The sequence below is a fragment of the Ambystoma mexicanum genome, chromosome 6q (genome assembly GCF_040938575.1).
Source record: "Ambystoma mexicanum isolate Mex_15411 chromosome 6q, UKY_AmexF1_1, whole genome shotgun sequence".
NCBI classification, from domain to species: Eukaryota; Metazoa; Chordata; class Amphibia; order Caudata; family Ambystomatidae; genus Ambystoma; species Ambystoma mexicanum.
In genome coordinates, this window is record NC_090937.1 from 1,420,112,390 (window position 1) to 1,420,133,135 (window position 20,746).

Consider the following 20,746-nt stretch of genomic DNA (forward strand, 5'->3'; position numbering starts at 1 on the left):
CCCGAGAATTTCTCGAAAACATCGTCCGACTGCACGGTTTTCCTTCAGTTCTAATTTCAGATCGAGGTAGTAAATTTACTTCTCATTTTTGGCGAAGTTGCTGTCGGTCGGCTCAAATTGATGTGAGACTATCGACCAGTCACCACCCTCAAACCGACGGACAAACCTAGAGGACCAATCAAACTCTGGAACAGTATTTACGCTGCATGCTGCAACAAACTGAAAAAACTTGGAAAGATATCCTTTGGATAGCCGAATATGCCTACAATAACTCTGTCCACTCGGGAACTGGGAAAACCCCGTTTTTTCTTCTATACGGCAGTCACCCTCGAACCTGGATCCACCCCAAGATCTTGGAACACCAGCAGTAGACTACCTGCATTCTACAATCACCCAAGCCTTTAAGGAAGCCGTTTCTCACCTTCAAAGGGCTAAGGAACAATACAAGAAAGGAGCAGATCAACATCGGAAGGAAGCCCCCCAATATCAAGTAGGAGATCAAGTCTGGTTATCCACCAAATATCTACCTCTAGAAGGACCATGCACATTCAACCCAAGATACCTTGGTCCCTATTCCATCACTACCATAGTAAACCCAGTAGCGGTCAAGTTGGACTTGCCCCCTCACATGAAGATACATCCGGTCTTCCACGTCTCTCTATTAAAACCCGTGCAACCTCAAACCCGACTAACTGAATCTCCAAAACCTATCCTAGTTGATGGAGAACTCGAGTTTGAAGTCAAAAGCATCCTGGACTCCAAGATCTCCAAATCTAAACTATTTTACCTAATTGACTGGAAAGGCTACGGCCCCCAAGAAAGATCCTGGGAACCTGCGGAATATGTCCACGCTCCTCGTCTAATAAAAAGATTTCATCGAACATTCCCTGACAAGCCCAAACCCCCGGAGAAGCCCGGTTTGGGAGGGGCCTTGAGGGGGGGTGCTGTCATGATCTCTGCTTCCAAAAGGTCAGGACTTACCCAACTCCCTTGGAAGCAGACCCATAACCCAGGTTCCGAGTGCCAACCAGTCCCAATTGGGACCTTTTGGACCCTGTCCTGGCGCCAGTGGCACCAGGCTCATAAATATGCCCAGTCCCAGCGCTGGAAGCGCCGGGCTCATAATGCTTGGGTGGACTTACCTGCAGCAGACCATGCTGCTTACTTACCTGCCAGTTGAGCCTCTAATCCTCTTCTGTTTGGGACTACTTTTCCTGTTGGGTGGGGCAGGAGCCACTCCCTAGGTTCAGAACACTGGAACTCTTCTGGAAAGCAGGAACTCTTTTCTTACCTAGGCGAGGCTGTGGAAGGAGACACCTAAGCACTACAGGAGGCTATTTAAACCACACCCGATGGATGAATCTTGCTTTGTGTTATTCTGCATCCTCTGCAGCAGAACGCTCATCGTGTCTTCTGCATCTGATCCTGGGCCTAAGGGAAAAAGGCTTACCATCCTGAATCCAGTCTTCAGCAACACCTATAAAGACAAGAAAGAACAGGTTAGCAATACGGTCTTCAGTGGCAGCGCATCTCTTACCTGGTCCATCGGCTGTCACCAACGCCTCGCGCTGCATTCCGGCATCTGAAAGACAAAGGCTTACCTACTCTTCGCGTGCTCCGGAGGTCTTCGCACTGCATTCCGGCATCTGAAAGACAAAAGCTTACCAACTCTTCGCACGCTCCGGAGGCCTTCGGCGCTGCATCCCGCATCTGAAAGACAAAAGAAGGTGCGTTTAAAGACATTGGGTAACTTTATTACTCACGTGCCAATTTCTCCTTCCCACGCCGAACCCAGTGGGTATTCCGGCACCTTTCAGCAGCTCCGAACTTGTACCTGCAAGATAAAAGGACAGTTAGTGCGCATCGTGAAGCAGGCAACAAGCGCTTACTTACGTGCTTCCAGGCGCTTCTATTCCTCACACGGGTTCCATCCTCAACTCACTTCAGCCCGTCATCCGCCATCGCCGGAACCCTGCAAGACAAGAGACATCATTACAAAAGACTTTTAAAGACATTTGAAATACTTGGAACTTACCGTTCGTGCAGTAAACGACGGACAGCAGTCCTCTGAGGTTACGAGGCCTGCACCCTTATCCAGTGAAGAAACTGGTTACGGCACCCTGCCCCGAGGCAGATGGAGAGCTCGGCGTTCACTTACCTAAGGTGAGAGCGTTAACCTTTGGGGTTCTACAGGAGAAGAGAAAGGGAAGAAGAGAGAGACACCCAATAACCCCAGTTCATTAATCCCGTATTTTCTATCCGCAGACATCTTACTCTTCGAGTCAGACATACAGTGCACAGAGGTCCAGCCCAAAGAGCCAACCGTGTGTTACACATCACCTTTGAAGATACGGTATTCGCCCAGTCAAGACCGGCGCCTCTGCTGGAATCAGGTGAGCGTTACAGCTATAGAGGCCTTGGATGCCTGATACCCAGGTCTTGATCTGCCGAAAGTGACAAACCGTGCGTCCGACTTGCGGAAGCCCTTGGTCCTGTTCAAGTAGAATTTTAGAGCACACCTGAGATCGAGGCAGTGCAGAACCCTCTGAGTGTCCTTTGGTTCAGCAAAGAATGTCGGCAGCACTATTTCCTTGTTTAGATGGAAAGCGGAAGGTACCTTAGGTAGGAACGCTGGTAGGAACGCTGGGTGTGTACGCAGGACTACCTTATCCTTATCCTTGTGAAAAGTAGTATAGGGCTCTGAGGCGACTAGCGCCTGGATTTCGATGACTCTGCGAGTGGAAGTGATGCCAACTGGCAAGGCCGTCTTGATGGTGACCAGCCTGATGCCCGCAGACGCTATTGGCTCAAATGGTTTGTGCACCAGGGTGCCCAACAATATGTTGAGGCCTCTTGGCGAGACCCGTCAGATGCTTCTTGACTATCGGGTTGGAAGAGGAAAAGACCTCTTCCTCTGAATTTCTGTAGGCTCCTATGGCCGCCAAATAAGTGCAGCAAGTGTCCACCTGCATGCCTGAGTGGGCGAGGTTCGCAGAGAAGGAGAGCACGTTGTCCAACGTACATGCAAAGAGGTTGATTTTTTTTAGAGACTGCCCAGTGACAGAACCTGGTCTACTTACTCTTATACTGGGTCCTGGTAGACTTGTTACTTGCACCCTGTATGATTTCAAGGTTAGCCTGTGATAGGCTGAGGTGCCCTAGCTGTGACCTGTTCAGGAACCACGCTGTGAGGGCTAGGTTCTGTGGCACGGGTGGATGACCCTGTCCCCCTGTTGCGTCAGAAGATGTGCTGGGCCCGTCAGAAGGCGAATGGGGGGCCTTTTAACCCCGTCAGCAACCAGCGGTCGGAGCAGAGGCCGAACGGTCCATAAACCCCTCAGGCACAACTGGGCGAAATTTGAGTTGGATCGACCCAGTGAAGCTAAAGTTAGAGAGGAGTCACTTCTCCAGGGCTGGAGGTCGGGCTGCTGAGAACCCGAGCCCCGGCGGTGACGACGGCCCTCCAGCCGTGGAAGGTAAGACGGCAGAGGCCCCCTGGGAAAAGCAGAGTGCGGGTCAAGGGAATCCCGTGGTGAGGTGCGGGTGCCTACAGATCGGGGACCTTGATCCTCCAGGGCGAGTGCCAGACCATGTGGACATTGGGTAAGTAGAAGCTGGGGAGCGGCAGCATAGCCAACCCCCCTGGGACCAGAGGAATATAGAGGCCGTGTACGTGGGCCTACAGCCGGGGTGTGAGGCCTCCTAGGGGCGTGTGCCCGCCCAGAGTGACAGACCTGGTGGAGAGCGAGCTGGAAGTGTGCCAACGTGCACAAAGGGCCACTGACACCCCCTCGGAGCCCTGGAGCCTGGGCGAGGCCCCCCAGCATGTGTGCAGTATACCAGAGAAATGCCAGTGTGGGAGCCCGGGCAAAGGAGGTTAGTCTGGAAACCTGGGGGAGAGGGAGAGGCCTAGAGTTGAGCGGTCTAGGACGTCCTGGCCTGGAGGTTCCTCCAGGGATAGGGATCCCAGCACGATAATACTGGTGGGGAGAGGTGTCAATCCAGGGTCGTCCTTGACCTATAGGGGAGTGCTGAGTGAACACCCGACAGGGGAAGATCCACCAGGAGTACAACAGAATGATCCTGGACTGGTCGGTAGGAATGGACCCTCCGGACCCTACAGAATCGCAACACCAGGTTGGGGACACCTGGGCTGGACGGCAGTGCAATCCCCTGGCCCCCATGGACTGGAAAACTATGCTGGGGCGATTTGAGTACTTGCAAAGGCGGGAACCCCTGAACCCAAGCCCGATACAAAATATGGCAGAGGGTCGGATGGACCCGGGATCCATCAAGAGAGATATTGCCCCAATACTGTAAGAAATACAGGGGATGAGAGCAGACATAGGGGGGAAACTGGACAAGATCAATGTAAGGATCGATAAGATGGACGAGAGGCTACAAATGGTGGAAAACAACCAGACTTCTCTCAATACTTTGGAAACCCAAATGGACATGCAGGTAGCGGAACTAGAGAGGAGAGAAACCGAAATCGCCCTCAAAATGGACGATTTTCAGAATCGTGAGAGGAGGAACAATTTAAGATGTTGTGGCCTGCCCGAGAAGGAAGGGGAAACCTAGAGAGACCTGCGGAGGGCCATCCATAGGATTGCAAATCTCCTCTTTGGGGATGAGACCATCAACAAACCTAATATTGACAGGGTGTTTAACAAAGGTAGCGGGCGCCCCTCTCTCGCAAGAACAGACATGATAACCTGTTCAGTGGTTATTAACCACTTGAGAGTTCGCAGCCACTGCTTTTACTCACTGTGCCTTTCACAGATGGGAAATATCCATTTGCATATCAGTCTTTGTCCTGCCCAGGAGCAGTCCAGCACCGAAATACAATGGCAATTCCAATCTGAACGAGAGTACCACCAGCAACCCCATACACGTGTTTCACCCTTGTTGGGGATCATCAGTGAGGTGAAGCTGATGCCTCTCTAAGCACAGTGAGAGGGAGACCACGTCTGGTTGCCCCCAGGAGACCTAGGGTTACCAATCCCAGGTTCCTTAACAAATAGTTTAACAAAGGTAGCGGGCGCCCCTCTCTCGCAAGAACAGACATGATAACCTGTTCAGTGGTTATTAACCACTTGAGAGTTCGCAGCCACTGCTTTTACTCACTGTGCCTTTCACAGATGGGAAATATCCATTTGCATATCAGTCTTTGTCCTGCCCAGGAGCAGTCCAGCACCGAAATACAATGGCAATTCCAATCTGAACGAGAGTACCACCAGCAACCCCATACACGTGTTTCACCCTTGTTGGGGATCATCAGTGAGGTGAAGCTGATGCCTCTCTAAGCACAGTGAGAGGGAGACCACGTCTGGTTGCCCCCAGGAGACCTAGGGTTACCAATCCCAGGTTCCTTAACAAATAGTTTAACAAAGGTAGCGGGCGCCCCTCTCTCGCAAGAACAGACATGATAACCTGTTCAGTGGTTATTAACCACTTGAGAGTTCGCAGCCACTGCTTTTACTCACTGTGCCTTTCACAGATGGGAAATATCCATTTGCATATCAGTCTTTGTCCTGCCCAGGAGCAGTCCAGCACCGAAATACAATGGCAATTCCAATCTGAACGAGAGTACCACCAGCAACCCCATACACGTGTTTCACCCTTGTTGGGGATCATCAGTGAGGTGAAGCTGATGCCTCTCTAAGCACAGTGAGAGGGAGACCACGTCTGGTTGCCCCCAGGAGACCTAGGGTTACCAATCCCAGGTTCCTTAACAAATAGTTTAACAAAGGTAGCGGGCGCCCCTCTCTCGCAAGAACAGACATGATAACCTGTTCAGTGGTTATTAACCACTTGAGAGTTCGCAGCCACTGCTTTTACTCACTGTGCCTTTCACAGATGGGAAATATCCATTTGCATATCAGTCTTTGTCCTGCCCAGGAGCAGTCCAGCACCGAAATACAATGGCAATTCCAATCTGAACGAGAGTACCACCAGCAACCCCATACACGTGTTTCACTGGGGGCAACCAGACGTGGTCTCCCTCTCACTGTGCTTAGAGAGGCATCAGCTTCACCTCACTGATGATCCCCAACAAGGGTGAAACACGTGTATGGGGTTGCTGGTGGTACTCTCGTTCAGATTGGAATTGCCATTGTATTTCGGTGCTGGACTGCCCCTGGGCAGGACCAAGACTGATATGCAAATGGATATTTCCCATCTGTGAAAGGCACAGTGAGTAAAAGCAGTGGCTGCGAACTCTCAAGTGGTTAATAACCACTGAACAGGTTATCATGTCTGTTCTTGCGAGAGAGGGGCGCCCGCTACCTTTGTACTATTTGTTAAGGAACCTGGGATTGGTAACCCTAGGTCTCCTGGGGGCAACCAGACGTGGTCTCCCTCTCACTGTGCTTAGAGAGGCATCAGCTTCACCTCACTGATGATCCCCAACAAGGGTGAAACACGTGTATGGGGTTGCTGGTGGTACTCTCGTTCAGATTGGAATTGCCATTGTATTTCGGTGCTGGACTGCCCCTGGGCAGGACAAAGACTGATATGCAAATGGATATTTCCCATCTGTGAAAGGCACAGTGAGTAAAAGCAGTGGCTGCGAACTCTCAAGTGGTTAATAACCACTGAACAGGTTATCATGTCTGTTCTTGCGAGAGAGGGGCGCCCGCTACCTTTGTACTATTTGTTAAGGAACCTGGGATTGGTAACCCTAGGTCTCCTGGGGGCAACCAGACGTGGTCTCCCTCTCACTGTGCTTAGAGAGGCATCAGCTTCACCTCACTGATGATCCCCAACAAGGGTGAAACACGTGTATGGGGTTGCTGGTGGTACTCTCGTTCAGATTGGAATTGCCATTGTATTTCGGTGCTGGACTGCCCCTGAGCAGGACAAAGACTGATATGCAAATGGATATTTCCCATCTGTGAAAGGCACAGTGAGTAAAAGCAGTGGCTGCGAACTCTCAAGTGGTTAATAACCACTGAACAGGTTATCATGTCTGTTCTTGCGAGAGAGGGGCGCCCGCTACCTTTGTACTATTTGTTAAGGAACCTGGGATTGGTAACCCTAGGTCTCCTGGGGGCAACCAGACGTGGTCTCCCTCTCACTGTGCTTAGAGAGGCATCAGCTTCACCTCACTGATGATCCCCAACAAGGGTGAAACACGTGTATGGGGTTGCTGGTGGTACTCTCGTTCAGATTGGAATTGCCATTGTATTTCGGTGCTGGACTGCCCCTGGGCAGGACAAAGACTGATATGCAAATGGATATTTCCCATCTGTGAAAGGCACAGTGAGTAAAAGCAGTGGCTGCGAACTCTCAAGTGGTTAATAACCACTGAACAGGTTATCATGTCTGTTCTTGCGAGAGAGGGGCGCCCGCTACCTTTGTACTATTTGTTAAGGAACCTGGGATTGGTAACCCTAGGTCTCCTGGGGGCAACCAGACGTGGTCTCCCTCTCACTGTGCTTAGAGAGGCATCAGCTTCACCTCACTGATGATCCCCAACAAGGGTGAAACACGTGTATGGGGTTGCTGGTGGTACTCTCGTTCAGATTGGAATTGCCATTGTATTTCGGTGCTGGACTGCCCCTGGGCAGGACAAAGACTGATATGCAAATGGATATTTCCCATCTGTGAAAGGCACAGTGAGTAAAAGCAGTGGCTGCGAACTCTCAAGTGGTTAATAACCACTGAACAGGTTATCATGTCTGTTCTTGCGAGAGAGGGGCGCCCGCTACCTTTGTACTAATATTGACAGGGTGCACAGAGCAGGTGGGGCAACCAGCGGCCCGAGGTTAGTGCAGGCCTGCTTCCATAATTACCCTGATAAGCGAAAGATCCTAGAGAAGGCAAGATCAGTGGGCACAGTGACCCAGGGTAACACTAAAATCAGTCTTCCAGGAGCTGTCCACTCTAACCCTGGCAAAGAGGTGGTTGTGTGCCCCCCTCACAAAGTGGCTGAATGAAAAGGGAACCAGGTAGAGATGAGGATTCCCTTTCTCCATCTCCTTTGAGGTGGACAGCTATAACTACAAATTAGTCACTGAAGAGGATATCCAAAGGGTAACGAGAGAATTGATGGGGAAGGCAGGGGCCACAAGGGAGGAGGGAGAAGCTGGGGACAGGCGATGATGCTTAAAGGGACCTAACATGCTCTGGGTGCCTGGCTCCCGAATGTATATGAAGTTATAAACACTTCACCGGGGACAGACACCTGAGGGACATTCTAGACTCTGACGCAAATTGCTGGCATGAAGACTGTTACTAACCTGGATATGGCGGACTGCTGGAAAGCCCTGAGATAATACTACCCTATTTTTGTCCAGCAATGCTTTGGGAGGGGGGGTTAGTTTTGTTATAATCTGAGCAATAAGGGGGCTCTTGAACTAATGTTTTCTGTGGAGACCCGATGGATTTGGTTCCTGTGGGTGGTTCAGGACTAGACCAGTGATGATAACTGACGGGGACGGGACGCTTCAAGGAAGGGAGGTGGTGAGGAAGAGGTGGAAGACGTTGGGGGATGCTGGCGGATGAGGGAACTTGGCATAGGTGAACGGACAAGAGATGAAGAAGGAACCCAAGGGAGTTGGGCTCGTATCACTGGGGATTGGGGCAAGGGATACAAAGCAGACTATGGCAATGCCAGACTTGAGTAGAAGGGGGGATACAGATCACCTGTGGGTCTGTACATTGAACATTAAAGGGCTCAATTCACCCACTAAGTGGTCCTTGGTGGACAGGGAGTTTCAGAGGCTGGGGATGGATGTGTTTTTCTTCAGGAGACGAGGTTCTCCTGAGGGGAGGAAAGGGTGGTGCCGTGTGGGATACTTGGGCAAACTTACTGGGGCTCCGGAGACACTAGGAAAGGTTGGGTAGGCATTTTGTTACACAAGCGATTTAGGATGGTGGAGGAGACAGTATGGAGGAGTGTTGATGGGGACAGTTGAAATATGTGCGCCCAATGCTAGCAAAAATCCTGATTGAGGGCACAGGCGCATAATTGTGTGTGGATTTTCCACTAGACAGAAAAGTCCTGAACTAGTTGGGGATGGAGGCCTCAAGGAGGAAGTGGAGAGGTGCTACAGGAGGTGTTGGACTTTCATGAATTGCGTGATGTGTGGCGGTTATTCCATCCATGGGAGAGGGGCTTTACCTTTTATTCACCACCACATGGGACATACACTTGTATTGATTACCCGTGCATCACGAGGGAGCTGTGGGAGATGGTGCTGGGTTCCGAGATGCACCAGATTAGCTGGTCGGATCACAATATGGTCTCTATGGACCCGTCTTGGTGGGGATTGCAGGCAGCTATCTCTCTGTGGAGGTGCAATGAGTCCTTATGGACAGATAAGGTGTTTAGGAAAGATATGGAAGGTGCGATCAAGGAATACTTCACTCTGAATGATACCGGAGAGGTGGACTGGGGCACGGTAGGGATGCAGCAAAGTCGACTTGGAGGGGACTTCTGATTAGAGAGGGGGCTTGGAGAAAGAGAGAGAGGATGCTCCTGGAAAATAAACTGCGAACAGGGATAGGGGCCCTTGAAAGGCAAGCTCCAGTTCCTGAAGCAGAAGTATTATGAGAAAGGGGATAAGGCGGATACACTGCTGGCAGCCCGCTTAAGGCGACAGCGAGTAGGAAGGTAAATATCAGAAGTGAGGGGCTCAAAGGGGACAATAGAGGGACAGCAGGGGGCTTAGTTGGAACCTTCACCTCATTCTATGAGGAGCTGTATGAGGGAGGGGAACCCTCCGGGAAAGAGGAAATGGAGGCTTATCTTGGGAGGTTTCCCTTCTAATGTTACCAACTCAGGAGGCCATGGGGATGGATTTCCCTATTACCGGGGAGGAGATTTTGGAAGCAATCCGGAGCATACAGATGGGAAAGGCCCAGGGGGAGGATGGGTATACCCCAGGCTTCTACAAAACTTTCGCAAATCTACTGGTCCCACACATGGCAAAGTTGTTTATGACATCTTGGAACTCGACGAGCACCAAATTCGTTCAGAAAGGCCCTTTATATCAGTGATACCAAAGGAGGGTAATGAGCCCAGGCCTGTGGATGCTATCGCCTGATCTTGCTGTTCAGCGTGGATGCAAAAATATTCACATGTGTGTTGGATTCAAGACTGGATGAATTTATGCCACAACTGGTTCAGCCGGACCTGGTAGGGTTTATACGGAGACAACCGGGCGCAGATACAATGCGGAAAACCCTGCATCTAAATGATCAGGCTCGAGGGAAAGAGGGTTATCCCACGCTCCTGGCGGTGGATGTGGAGAAGGCGTTCAACCAGGGATGGTGGACAGGCAGGTCTTGCGCATATTAGGTCTGGGAACAGATTCTTGCGAGGGGTCATGGCACTATGCTCTGGTCCAGAGGCGCGGGTGCCCACAAACGGATGGCTGTCTCAGTGGTTCAGGTTGGGGCGGGAAACTCGACAGGGCTGCCCTTTGTCGTCACTTTTGTTAGCCCTCTCCATGGAACCGCTGGCCCAGAGGTTGCGGGACGACCCACGGATGACGAGAATTGCAGTGGAGTACAAGGTTGGACTATACGCAGATGATATACTGCTGCACCTGCAAATTTCCGTGGTGCCTATCCCGGTGGCAGTGGATTTGATTGAACGTTATGGTTCATTCTCAGGGTTCAAGATTAATAAGGGTAAGTCCATATTGTTCCCTTTGGAGCCGATGGAGGAACGGGATCGGCAAAGGCTGACAACTCTGAGGATGTTGATCAAGGAGGATCAACTGCAATACCTGGGGATATCGGTCACTAGGGATATAAAGGGGTTGTACGAGGCAAACTTCACACCCCTGATGTGAAAATTGTACTTAGACATGGAAAAATGGGGGAAGCTGACTATCTCATGGCTTGGGCGACTTAACACTATCAAAATGAATTTCTTCCCGAGAATCTTTTATCTGGTTCAGATGTTCCCTATTATGTCCCGAAGTCTACATTCTGGGAGATGAAGGGGGGCCTTCTTAAGTTTCTGTGGCAGGGTAAGAAGGCCAGGGCGGCATATGATGTCCTGGTACTACCTAAGTTAAGTGGGGGGGGGGGGTAGGTTTCCCTGACCTGTGACTCTTTTGTAGAGCTGCTCAGTTTAGAATCTTAATCCCACACCTCAGAGAACAGGGGGACCGCCAGTGGGTAGCGCTTGATAACTTTGATCTTCAAAAGGCCACACTGGGGGAATGGCTCTGGATCCCGAGGAACCGGATCCCAGGGAGGATTAGGGAACATCCCATTCTGGGGGTTATCTGGGAGATCTGGCAAGCGAGCACGGAAATGATGGGGGTAACGTTGTGGCCATCTCCACTGAGTCATCTATGGACCTCAGGAGGGAGGGACTATATACCGAACCTGGACATGTTCTAGAGTTGGTTTTGAGGCAGGCCTAACACGCATTGGACAGATGTGGAGGCAGGGCCACTTATTACCATAATGGAACTGGAAGAAGCACTGGGGGCCCGTGGCCTATCGGTGTCATCCTACCTTCAATTAAAGGGAATACTCACACAGGAGTTTTGGAATAATACAGAGGGGCCTTACACCAGTGGAGAGAATTATGGACTCACAGAAATGAAGGGGGTGATCTCCTTATATGGCGGCCTGGTGGAGGTGGGAAAGGGGAGTACTGAGGGGCTGCAAAGGAAATGGCAGAGGGACATTGATATGGAGGTGGATGTGTCATTGTGGGGTAAAATGTAGCGTAAAGCGTACAAGGTCTCCATTTTCGCACAATACAAACTGCATGCCATTAAACTGCTCCAATGGTGGCAGTATGACGCAGTCCGCCTTTCTAAAATGTTCCCGGAAGTGAGCCCACTCTGTTGGCCAGGGCCAGGGTGGACTATTGGCACATGTGGGGATGTCTGAAGGTTCGGATGTTCTGGGTTGAAGTGCTTGGGTGGACTAAAGATCTTGATGGAATATCCCAAACGCTGACACCACTCTTAGTGCTGTTTGGATTGGAGTGCATTGAGGGGGATTATGTTGGTCTCCCGCATCTGGCGCATTTCCTGTTGTTGGTGTGGAGGGCCTGCCTGGCTATGCACTGGAAGAGGGTGAGCCTCCCTGGGAAGAAGGAGTGGGCGCTTACCGCAAGATACATCTATATAATGGAAAGGCTAACAGCGGCCATACATGGAGGGGTACGGAACTGGAAGTGGAATGGGAGACATTCAGGGCCAGGTACATGCCACTGTAGCGGCTAGAGGTAATCGACGGGCACATGAGTGTGGGAACTGAATTGTAGGTTGATGAAGGGTTCAAAAGAGGCCCCTCAGTGTCCGGGGGGCGCAGATGAGTAAAGAACGGGGATTTGTGGGAAAATGTTTGCCATGTGGACTAAATTCAGATAAATTATGTTGCCCTGAGACATGCTTGGGTTAAATTAAAATGACCTATATCAATCCTCAAAAGAGATGCTGAAATGCATTCTAAGACCCTTATAGTCTGCCTGATGAGGTGTTTGCCTATGATGGTGCATCCAGACCAAACCGGATTTATTCTAAATTGCAATAGCCATGATAACATCAGGAGGTCATAAACCTAGATGATTTGAGAGAACAGGACAGAAATTGGCATTGAAGGCTCATCCAGCCTTTGATAGTGTTGATTGGGCATACATTGAGCGAGTTTGGAGGCATATGGATTGAGAACCAGAATTTTAGAAATGGCAAAGGGCACTATTCTGGGCTGCCCACTTTCGTCTGTGGCCTTTGCATTGGCCATGAATTGGCCATGGAGCCCCTTGCGTGGCTCATGACAATTTATGAGGGGATACAAGGAGACAATATTATTCTATTTTTACGTGACTCAGCTACCATGGGGGAACTTGATTGATTTGGAAGTTTATCAGAGTTTGCTAGTAATGGTGCAAAAGCTAAGGCACTCCTCAATATTACTGAATAAGATGAGGTTGTTGTAAAATTAGAGGTGCAAGTTCTGTTTGGTTGGATAATAGGAAGTGTGGAATACCTATAAGTAAAGATCACCCCAGTTTATGAAGATTTGTATAAAGTTAATTTATTTATTTTTATTTATTTGTTATTTGTATAGCGCACCAAGCCCGGAGGCATCTAGGTGTATTTCTTAAGAGAGTTGGCTACAGTAGTTGTTTGCAGTGTCGATAGGTTACAAACGTTAGATTATTAGCTTGCATGGGTATTCGGTTACAGACATTGCTTACATAGGTTGCAGACGTTGCTTGCGTAAGTCACAGACAGTAGTGACATTGATAACAGAATGCATTACGCTGAGGTCTATATAAAGGTGCATTGAGTTACCATGTTAATATTCCCAAATTATGGAATACAACTATAACAGGCCCTAAATGAGGGGATTTACAGGAATTGCCATGGTTTGGAAGAATAGTACTGATGAAAATGACTCTGCTACCTGTATTAAATGGGGTTAAAGCCTTACTAATATACCTGCAGCAATACTCAAAAGACTGCAGGGAGAAAATATTTCCTTTATCTGGAATAGAAAACATCCAAGAATACATTGTAAATGATCAACACGCTTGCAGCTACTAGGTCGACTGAGGTTACCAGATAGAAGGAATATTTATCGGCATTACAAATCACTGGGGTGCTGTGGAGCAGCCAAGTTAGTATGGCGGCTTCTTTTTGAACTCTGTGTAGGAGCGGGCGATTTGCGCCTTCACCGTTGCACCATCGAGTCCGTGAGCCACAAAGACATGCTCACGGGGAGGGATCGGGGTTTGGGATCACATTGACCCTCTTTCCGCACTAACCAGCTCACAAAGGCCAGCAAAATTTGCTGAAGCGGCCGGGCTTGGCCGCACCGCTTCTGCCGCGGTACACGTTGTGGAGAGAGGTCGTGTCAGAAGTGACCTAAGTGGGCGGGCCACGGCCGGCTATCACCGCACCATTGGAAGTGCCCTGCTTCCCGGGGGACCAGAGGCATGCAGAGTCACCTTAGACACCAGCCGTCTGCTCGCTCAATGTCCCTGGGATCTGTGGGGCACTCCCCTGTCTGGACTGTGCGAGGCAGCTGCTGGATTGACGGTAAGGAGGAGGGTGTAAATAGCAGCCCTGGCTACGGCAGTGAATTCCTGGCACCTCCTTAACTCCTGGCTGCCTCAGACCCTGCATATCAGCTGCAATCGGGGCGGACCGTCTCTTGGCCTGAACACTGGTGCTACATGACACTTGAGGTACATGGCACACAGAGTGGTCTCACGGCAGCGACCTGTTCATTATCCTGCACATTTCTGAACCGGAGTACACATACGGGCCTATTTGCGGTTAGTGACCTGTTACCTGTATTGGGATAGAGGCTACCATTGCCAGTTTTACAGCCCTGTGCCCGGTGATTACCTGAGTGGTGGCCACATGCTTAGCTGCCTGATTGCATTGCTCTCATTCACACTGCTGCCAATCTCCCTGCTGAAGAACCCTATATAGTACTAGGACTTGTACTGTATTCCTTCAAGTCGTCTCCCAAGTTGTAGGTGGGAGGGGCCTGGCATGACGAAGGGTGCTGGAAATAAGAAAGACGGCAGCATGGACCGTTTTACGAAGGCCACCCCCAGGGCCCTGGAGGTGGGGGCCCCTGCTGCAGGTACACAGACAGGTCCTGCTCCAAAACTGCGACCGAGCTATTGAATATGCAACAAATCATGGATGCCATGCAGAAGAACTTTGGTGCAGTCAACGTGATATCACAATCAATGTTACGTCTATTCGCGCTCAGCTGGAGAAGGAGGAAAAAATTATTACTGGAGCTGACAGCAGAATTAGCATGGCAGAGGTTGACATCACGTCTTTGCAGCCTTTGATGAAGGATATGAAAATGGTGAAGGCGAAATGTGATGATCTAGAGTCAAGATCCTGCACGAATAACCTTTGTATTAGAAGCGTGCCGGAGGATGCTCTTCGTGGCAGTATGGAAGTAGCAGTGGAGGAATTACTTATGGCAATCCTGGGCGATGCAGGGCTTTTACCTCATTTCACAGTGGAACAAGCTCACTGTGTGCTCACACCTAAATCCAAGACTGGTGATTACCCGCAGCCCATCATTGCTCGTATCATGAACTACAGAGCCAGAGACTGCATGCTACGACGGGCTAGGGAATTGAGAGATCTTCCTTTGAATCACACAGTATAAACATTTAACCCGATTTCACCATGGCAGTCCAACAGGAGAGACGAACGTTCACCGGAGTCAAGACACGGTTAAGAGAAAGGAATGGTCTCTACATTATGTTGTTCCCAGCTCGGCTTGAATTTCAGTACAACAACAAAAAGTGTACTTTTTGGCTGGCCAACTGAAACCATATCCTTCATAGAGACACACATCCCACAGGGTGCTCCCTGCCCAGATGACTCAGCTTCCAATTGACAATTGGCCCTGTTTCCATGTTCTGGGGTAACTAAAACAATGTGTGTTCATTGTAACATTCTTGTGGATTGGTCGGCAATCACATTATAAGCTGAGTCATGATGTATGTGAATCACCCGCCCTGTGCAGGTACAGTAGTCCCCCTTGCAAGTGTAAATGTTTTGTTTTGGGCTGGTAATGGGCGGGGTGGGGGCAGCCACTACCGCAGTGAGGGGAGCAGTGAGGGTAGGTGGTGATGGGGTTGCATTTAAGTTGGGATATGTTAAAAGGCACTTGGTGAAAGGCACAGTGGAACCGGATTCAAATTTGTGCCTCGGCGCACTGTGGTGTGGTGTACGTGAGTACTTATGGTTCCGGGTGGGGCAATAACACAGGAGGAACATAATTAGTTCCTTAGTTGGAACATAAGGGGCCAGGGCAACCTGATAAAAGCTCGGAATATTATAGCATATGCCAATAGGAACGGTGCCCAGATTATATTCTTGCAGGAAACACATGCGTTGGCGAAACAAACAATTAGCTTGGCACTGAGCTGGGGACCTCAGAGATATTACACATCTTATTCCACTCATTCCTGGGGAGTGTTGATTTTGATGCACTGCTCGATGCGGTTAACACACTTAGAAACAATGGTGGATGATGAAGGCAGATCTGTCTTGTGCAGGATTCCATGTACCAATACATAAGTTCTCCTACTTAACGTCTATGATCCCAATTTAGATGACCCAGGCTTTTACGGGGAGGGTTTTTGCAATGTGTGCTTCTTACCCACAGCGGTGATTGTTTATGGGGGCGATATTAATACTATTCTGGACACAATGCTGGACCGCACTGGCACCTCATCCTGATCCTTGACTAAAGCAGCATGGGAAATACTAAAGAACATGCAGTCGCTAAAGCTTTTGGATGTCTGGCGTGTGTTGCATGGAGTAAACGGGGAATATACATTTTATTCCGTTGTTCACAACATGTATTCTCGCATTGACACAATTTCTGATTCATTGCTCAACATGGTAACACAGTGCTCCATATTGCCTCGTACCTTATCTGATCTGATCAGATCATTCATCAGTGCAATTGACCATACGTTTTTCGGCGGATGGGGTACCCCGCCAGCTGCAGGCTGCTCTACGCATTGAATCTCCGACGATTTTACAGTGTATTGGCGCAGACCCCCCCCCCCCCCCCTGAGTGGCAGGTTGTTGCAATCGCCTTAGACATTCAGAAGGCTTTTGATACAGTATTGTGGCAATTTTTATTCCAGGTACTATCCAACTACGGGTTCAGACTGTGTTCATCTCTTGGGTGAGGCTCCTTTACATGCATCCATTTGCCCGGGTGCAGACTAATGGTCGTTACTCTCCAGTGCTGCATCTGAAATGCAGAACCGGACAGGGAGGCCCGCTATCCCCCTTACTGTTTGCGCTAATTATTGAGACGCTGGCAGATAAGGTGCAGGCTGTGCGTTGGTGTGCCAGCATACCACTTGGCGGGAGGGCGGAGATCGTATCGTTATACACAGACGACATTCAGCTGTACATTAAAGATCCGGATATTCATTTATCCGTTGTGATTGACAATGTGGTCGAGTTTGGCAGATACTCAGGTTTGCACCTTAATAACAACAAATCTGAAATATTCCCGCTGACGGATAGCACAACGGAACCGGTCTGCAAGAGGGGATTAACCTGGGCCCCTCAGTCTAAACGGTACTTAGGCATTACGATCAGCATGTCACTGGCACAAACTAGAGAGCTGAATCGTGGGTCTTATGTGGCAGACATTCGACTTGGCTGGGTAAATCTGACTAGACCATATGGGGAGGGTGTCTTTGTCACAGCGCGAACCGGGTGTCACGACCCTTACCCCAGAGCCCCACTGGCAAGTCCACTTGCCAGATAGGTTCAGGGCTCAGGGCTCCATTAAGGCCTTGAAGGCCTGGCACCCACTCCCAAGACTCTCTTGGAGCCAGTCCTGGCGCCTCTGGCGCCAGGCTCATACTCTTTGAAGAACGTGTGCAAAAGGGGACTGCTTTTTTCATTTGGGCCTGCAGCTAACATGGAGGCACCCACATAGCTTGGTTCCTAGGAACTAAGCTATGCGGTATAGTATTTTGGGTGTGGTGGCCTGGGACTACTTTACCTGGACTACTTTGTTGATGCTATTTAAACCACACCCAAGCAACAAATCCAGACTGCAACGTGACGCTCACCGTGTCCAGTGATACCCACGAGCCTCAGAGAAGAGATCCTGCTGAGGAGACAAAAGGGACATCGTTAGCAGCATCTTACCTGCAATCTCCATCCTGTCATCCGCTCCCAGCTCCAGTGAACAGCTCCTTCTGGACACCGCATACCTTCTTGATCGAAAAAACCTAAAAGAGAAAAGGAGAAGACAATATTAGAAAAGGCATACACTGGCATTGCTAAACTACGAACAGCACAAGAAGCTTACCTGGCTGGTCGCCTCCCAGCCGGCATCACTCCGGAGTACCACACATGATGGAGAAGCACAGCGACCTGTAAGGAAGAAAGAACACAGGTTAGCAAAGGCAAGACAAAGCAGCGCCGCGCATAGCACTTACTTGCCGCATTACAGCGCTCATCGCGCGCCATCATTTATCGGCGAGGCCCAACTTGACCAGTTCGCCATGCTGAAGCTCTGCACACCTAGGGAGGAAGAAAGAAATTATTAACCAAACAAAGGCATGCAAGGATAACGGAGTATACAGAACTGCTGCAATAAGACCTACCTTAGAGACATTGAATGGGCACGAGCCAGTGAAGTAATTTGGTCTCCCACGCCCACCGAAGACAACGCGCCCCTGCTAAGAAGGCAGGACGGAGAGCACGCCTAATTCCACAACAAGGTGAGGAGAGGGCCCAGAGGGTCTGAAGCCAAATGGGGTGGTGGGAGGATACTTACATCAGTTGGGCAGTCTTGAACCCAGCCCTCCTGTGTTTTCAGGCTGAACATCCTCCGTAGACAAAATCCAGGGAAACTGGGGAGAAGATTCCGGCAACCAACCCGGGCTGAGTGGCGTCCCCGTGGATACCAGGTGAGCGTAACACCGGGGCCCCCTCCCAGGCTAGTATCATGCGTTCGGGGTTTTACTCCTTCCCATAAAATATGCAAGCACTTATCTTTTGCTTTCGCAGGGCCGAAGGTTTCACTTCAGGCGAGGGCAGGCCCCGCGAGTGGCTTAGGTGTCAGAGCTTCTCAGCTGTGCATCCGCTAGGCAGGATTGAAGAGCACGAACAGGGTTCTGAGGCTCGCACATGCGCGATTGTCCCTCTGTGCATGCGCGTTGACATGGGTGTCACCTTGGTCATTGCCCATGAGTTTGCAGGCCCTGTGTGCCTGATAATTCCATTAAAACGTTCCAAGAGTGCTGGGGCTGTAATATATGAGGGGCAAAGGCTGCTGGGGCATGTAGTCTGCTCCCTTATGCCTTCCTCTTGCAGATGTCACCCTGCCACACCCTATACACCTGCAGTAAGGGCAGAGATGACATCTGCTGTATGAGACTGCCCCGCCATGCACCTGGGAGACCACGCGCAATTGGGGGGAACCACGCATGGGGAAATTATAAAAGCCAAGACTGAAGAACCCTGAATACCAAATGCATGCGGCCCTGCATCCGCAAAATCAGCAAGCATGCTCCTGGCCCGTAACAAATTAACGCTAACGTTCTAAAACTCACTGCGCTAACTGACTAGAGCGCATTCTAATTGTTTTACTTTTCGGCAGGCATAACGCCATCCCGGCCCTCAATGATTGTTGGGCGTTCAACTACAGAGGCGCACAGCACGAGCGCAGGAAGCCAGAGCTAAGTGCTTCTTTATTTGTTATTGTAATGTTTGATGTATACTTACAGCACAGCAAATGAAGGGTTCCTTTGTACTGTACTATGTTTTAGGCACCGCAGGTGCAGGGGGTGTTAGCCATCACATGTGCAGTGTATATACAAGAAGGGGGTTTGGGTGGGAATTCCAAATCTCGCAATTCAGTAGCTGCTAGAGATACAACTCAGTGCTGGTGTATACTGAGTGCCTCACCTCAGCAGCAGAAGTGGCGCAGACACTTGTGTAGTGTGAGAGTGTAAGTGATGAGTGTGGGGTGGTGCTGAAGTAAGCATCTCAACACCACAACAGAACAGTGGCAAGGCTCACTGAACAAGAGCCGAGGAGCATATCTTCCCTTCTTACACTTCCCTACCCACCACCTCTCCCTAACCTTCTTTCCCTGGGGAGTCGCGGGGGCCTGCGTTAATAAATCCAGGCGCCAAGACCGCCAGGTGGAGGCAGGAGTACGTGCTGCTTCTGTGCTGGAAAGGTGGCTGTGACAGAAGCGCAAACCCACGTATTATTTGGCGCCCAGGTAGCACGAACTCACCATGGAACACATAGCTCAAGCCTTACATGAGTTGAAATCCGAGCTGGCAGTCACTAGGCAGGATTATTATGGCTACCAGAATCCAGGTGCTAACAGCCCAAGTGAGCCCACTTCCCGATGGGGGCCCCCCCTCCAAGCCACGTCCATGTCCAGGTAACCACTGAACAGCCCATTCCCCTGGCAGCCCCAGAAAGGTACGGGGGGGGACCCGCAGAAATTCTCTGTATTTGACTCAATGTCAACTGCACTTCCTAACCAAGCCCACCATATTCAGGTCAGACCAGTCCCGCACTGCGTTTGTCATCTATTACCTGACGGGTGATGCCACTGCCTGGGCCACCACTCTTGTACTGAAGGACGATGTGGTCCTGTACGGCTGGAGAGGATTCCAAGAAGAGTTTGGACGAATATTCAACCAACGGGCAGCTTCTCTGATAAGGGAACTTGAACTCCTCGCTCTCCGCCAAGGGAATAAGGACCTGATCACTTACGTTACTACCTTCAACCGCCTGGTAGCAGAATGGCCTCATGAGAAGAGGATGGCCCTCTTCTATCAAGGGCTGAAGGACGAGGTAAAGGATCGCATAGTGCTGGTTGACCCGCAGCCAGATACCTGCACAGGTATGATCGACTTAGCCCTACGTCTGGGCCATCGTCAAGGCGAGAGAAGACAGGAAAGGGGGCGATGGGCGAACAAACCAGGTCCAGCAAGATTGGACTATCAAAGACCCACTGCAAGCACATGGAGGAGTGAGAAGACCCCTGAGACAGAGCCCATGCAAATTGGAACAATCCGGGGACCAATAACTAAGGAAGAGAGGTAGAAAACGAGACAAGAGAAACTATGCATGTATTGTGGCAAGTCTGGCCACTTCGTGAAGGAGTGTGGAGCAAAACCTAGAGGGACACCGTCGTTGGGAAATGCCAGCGCTCTCCAGTGAGTGGGACGGATCTGCCGAGCCAAAATCACCACAACACCCCTACCCATATG

The 20,746-nt window shown here is 50.3% G+C and overlaps 1 protein-coding gene across 1 annotated transcript in view; it reads left to right on the top strand.

The window, feature by feature from the left end:
- Positions 1-19,756: 19,756 nt before the first annotated feature.
- Positions 19,757-20,746, top strand: part of POLN (DNA polymerase nu) — a 1,535,958-nt gene continuing 1,534,968 nt past the window's right edge. Inside the window, exons 1-2 of the mRNA XM_069630227.1 lie at positions 19,757-19,908; positions 20,030-20,575. Of these exons, the coding sequence (XP_069486328.1) occupies positions 19,757-19,908; positions 20,030-20,575 (698 nt within the window). The remainder of the gene's footprint in view (positions 19,909-20,029; positions 20,576-20,746) is intronic.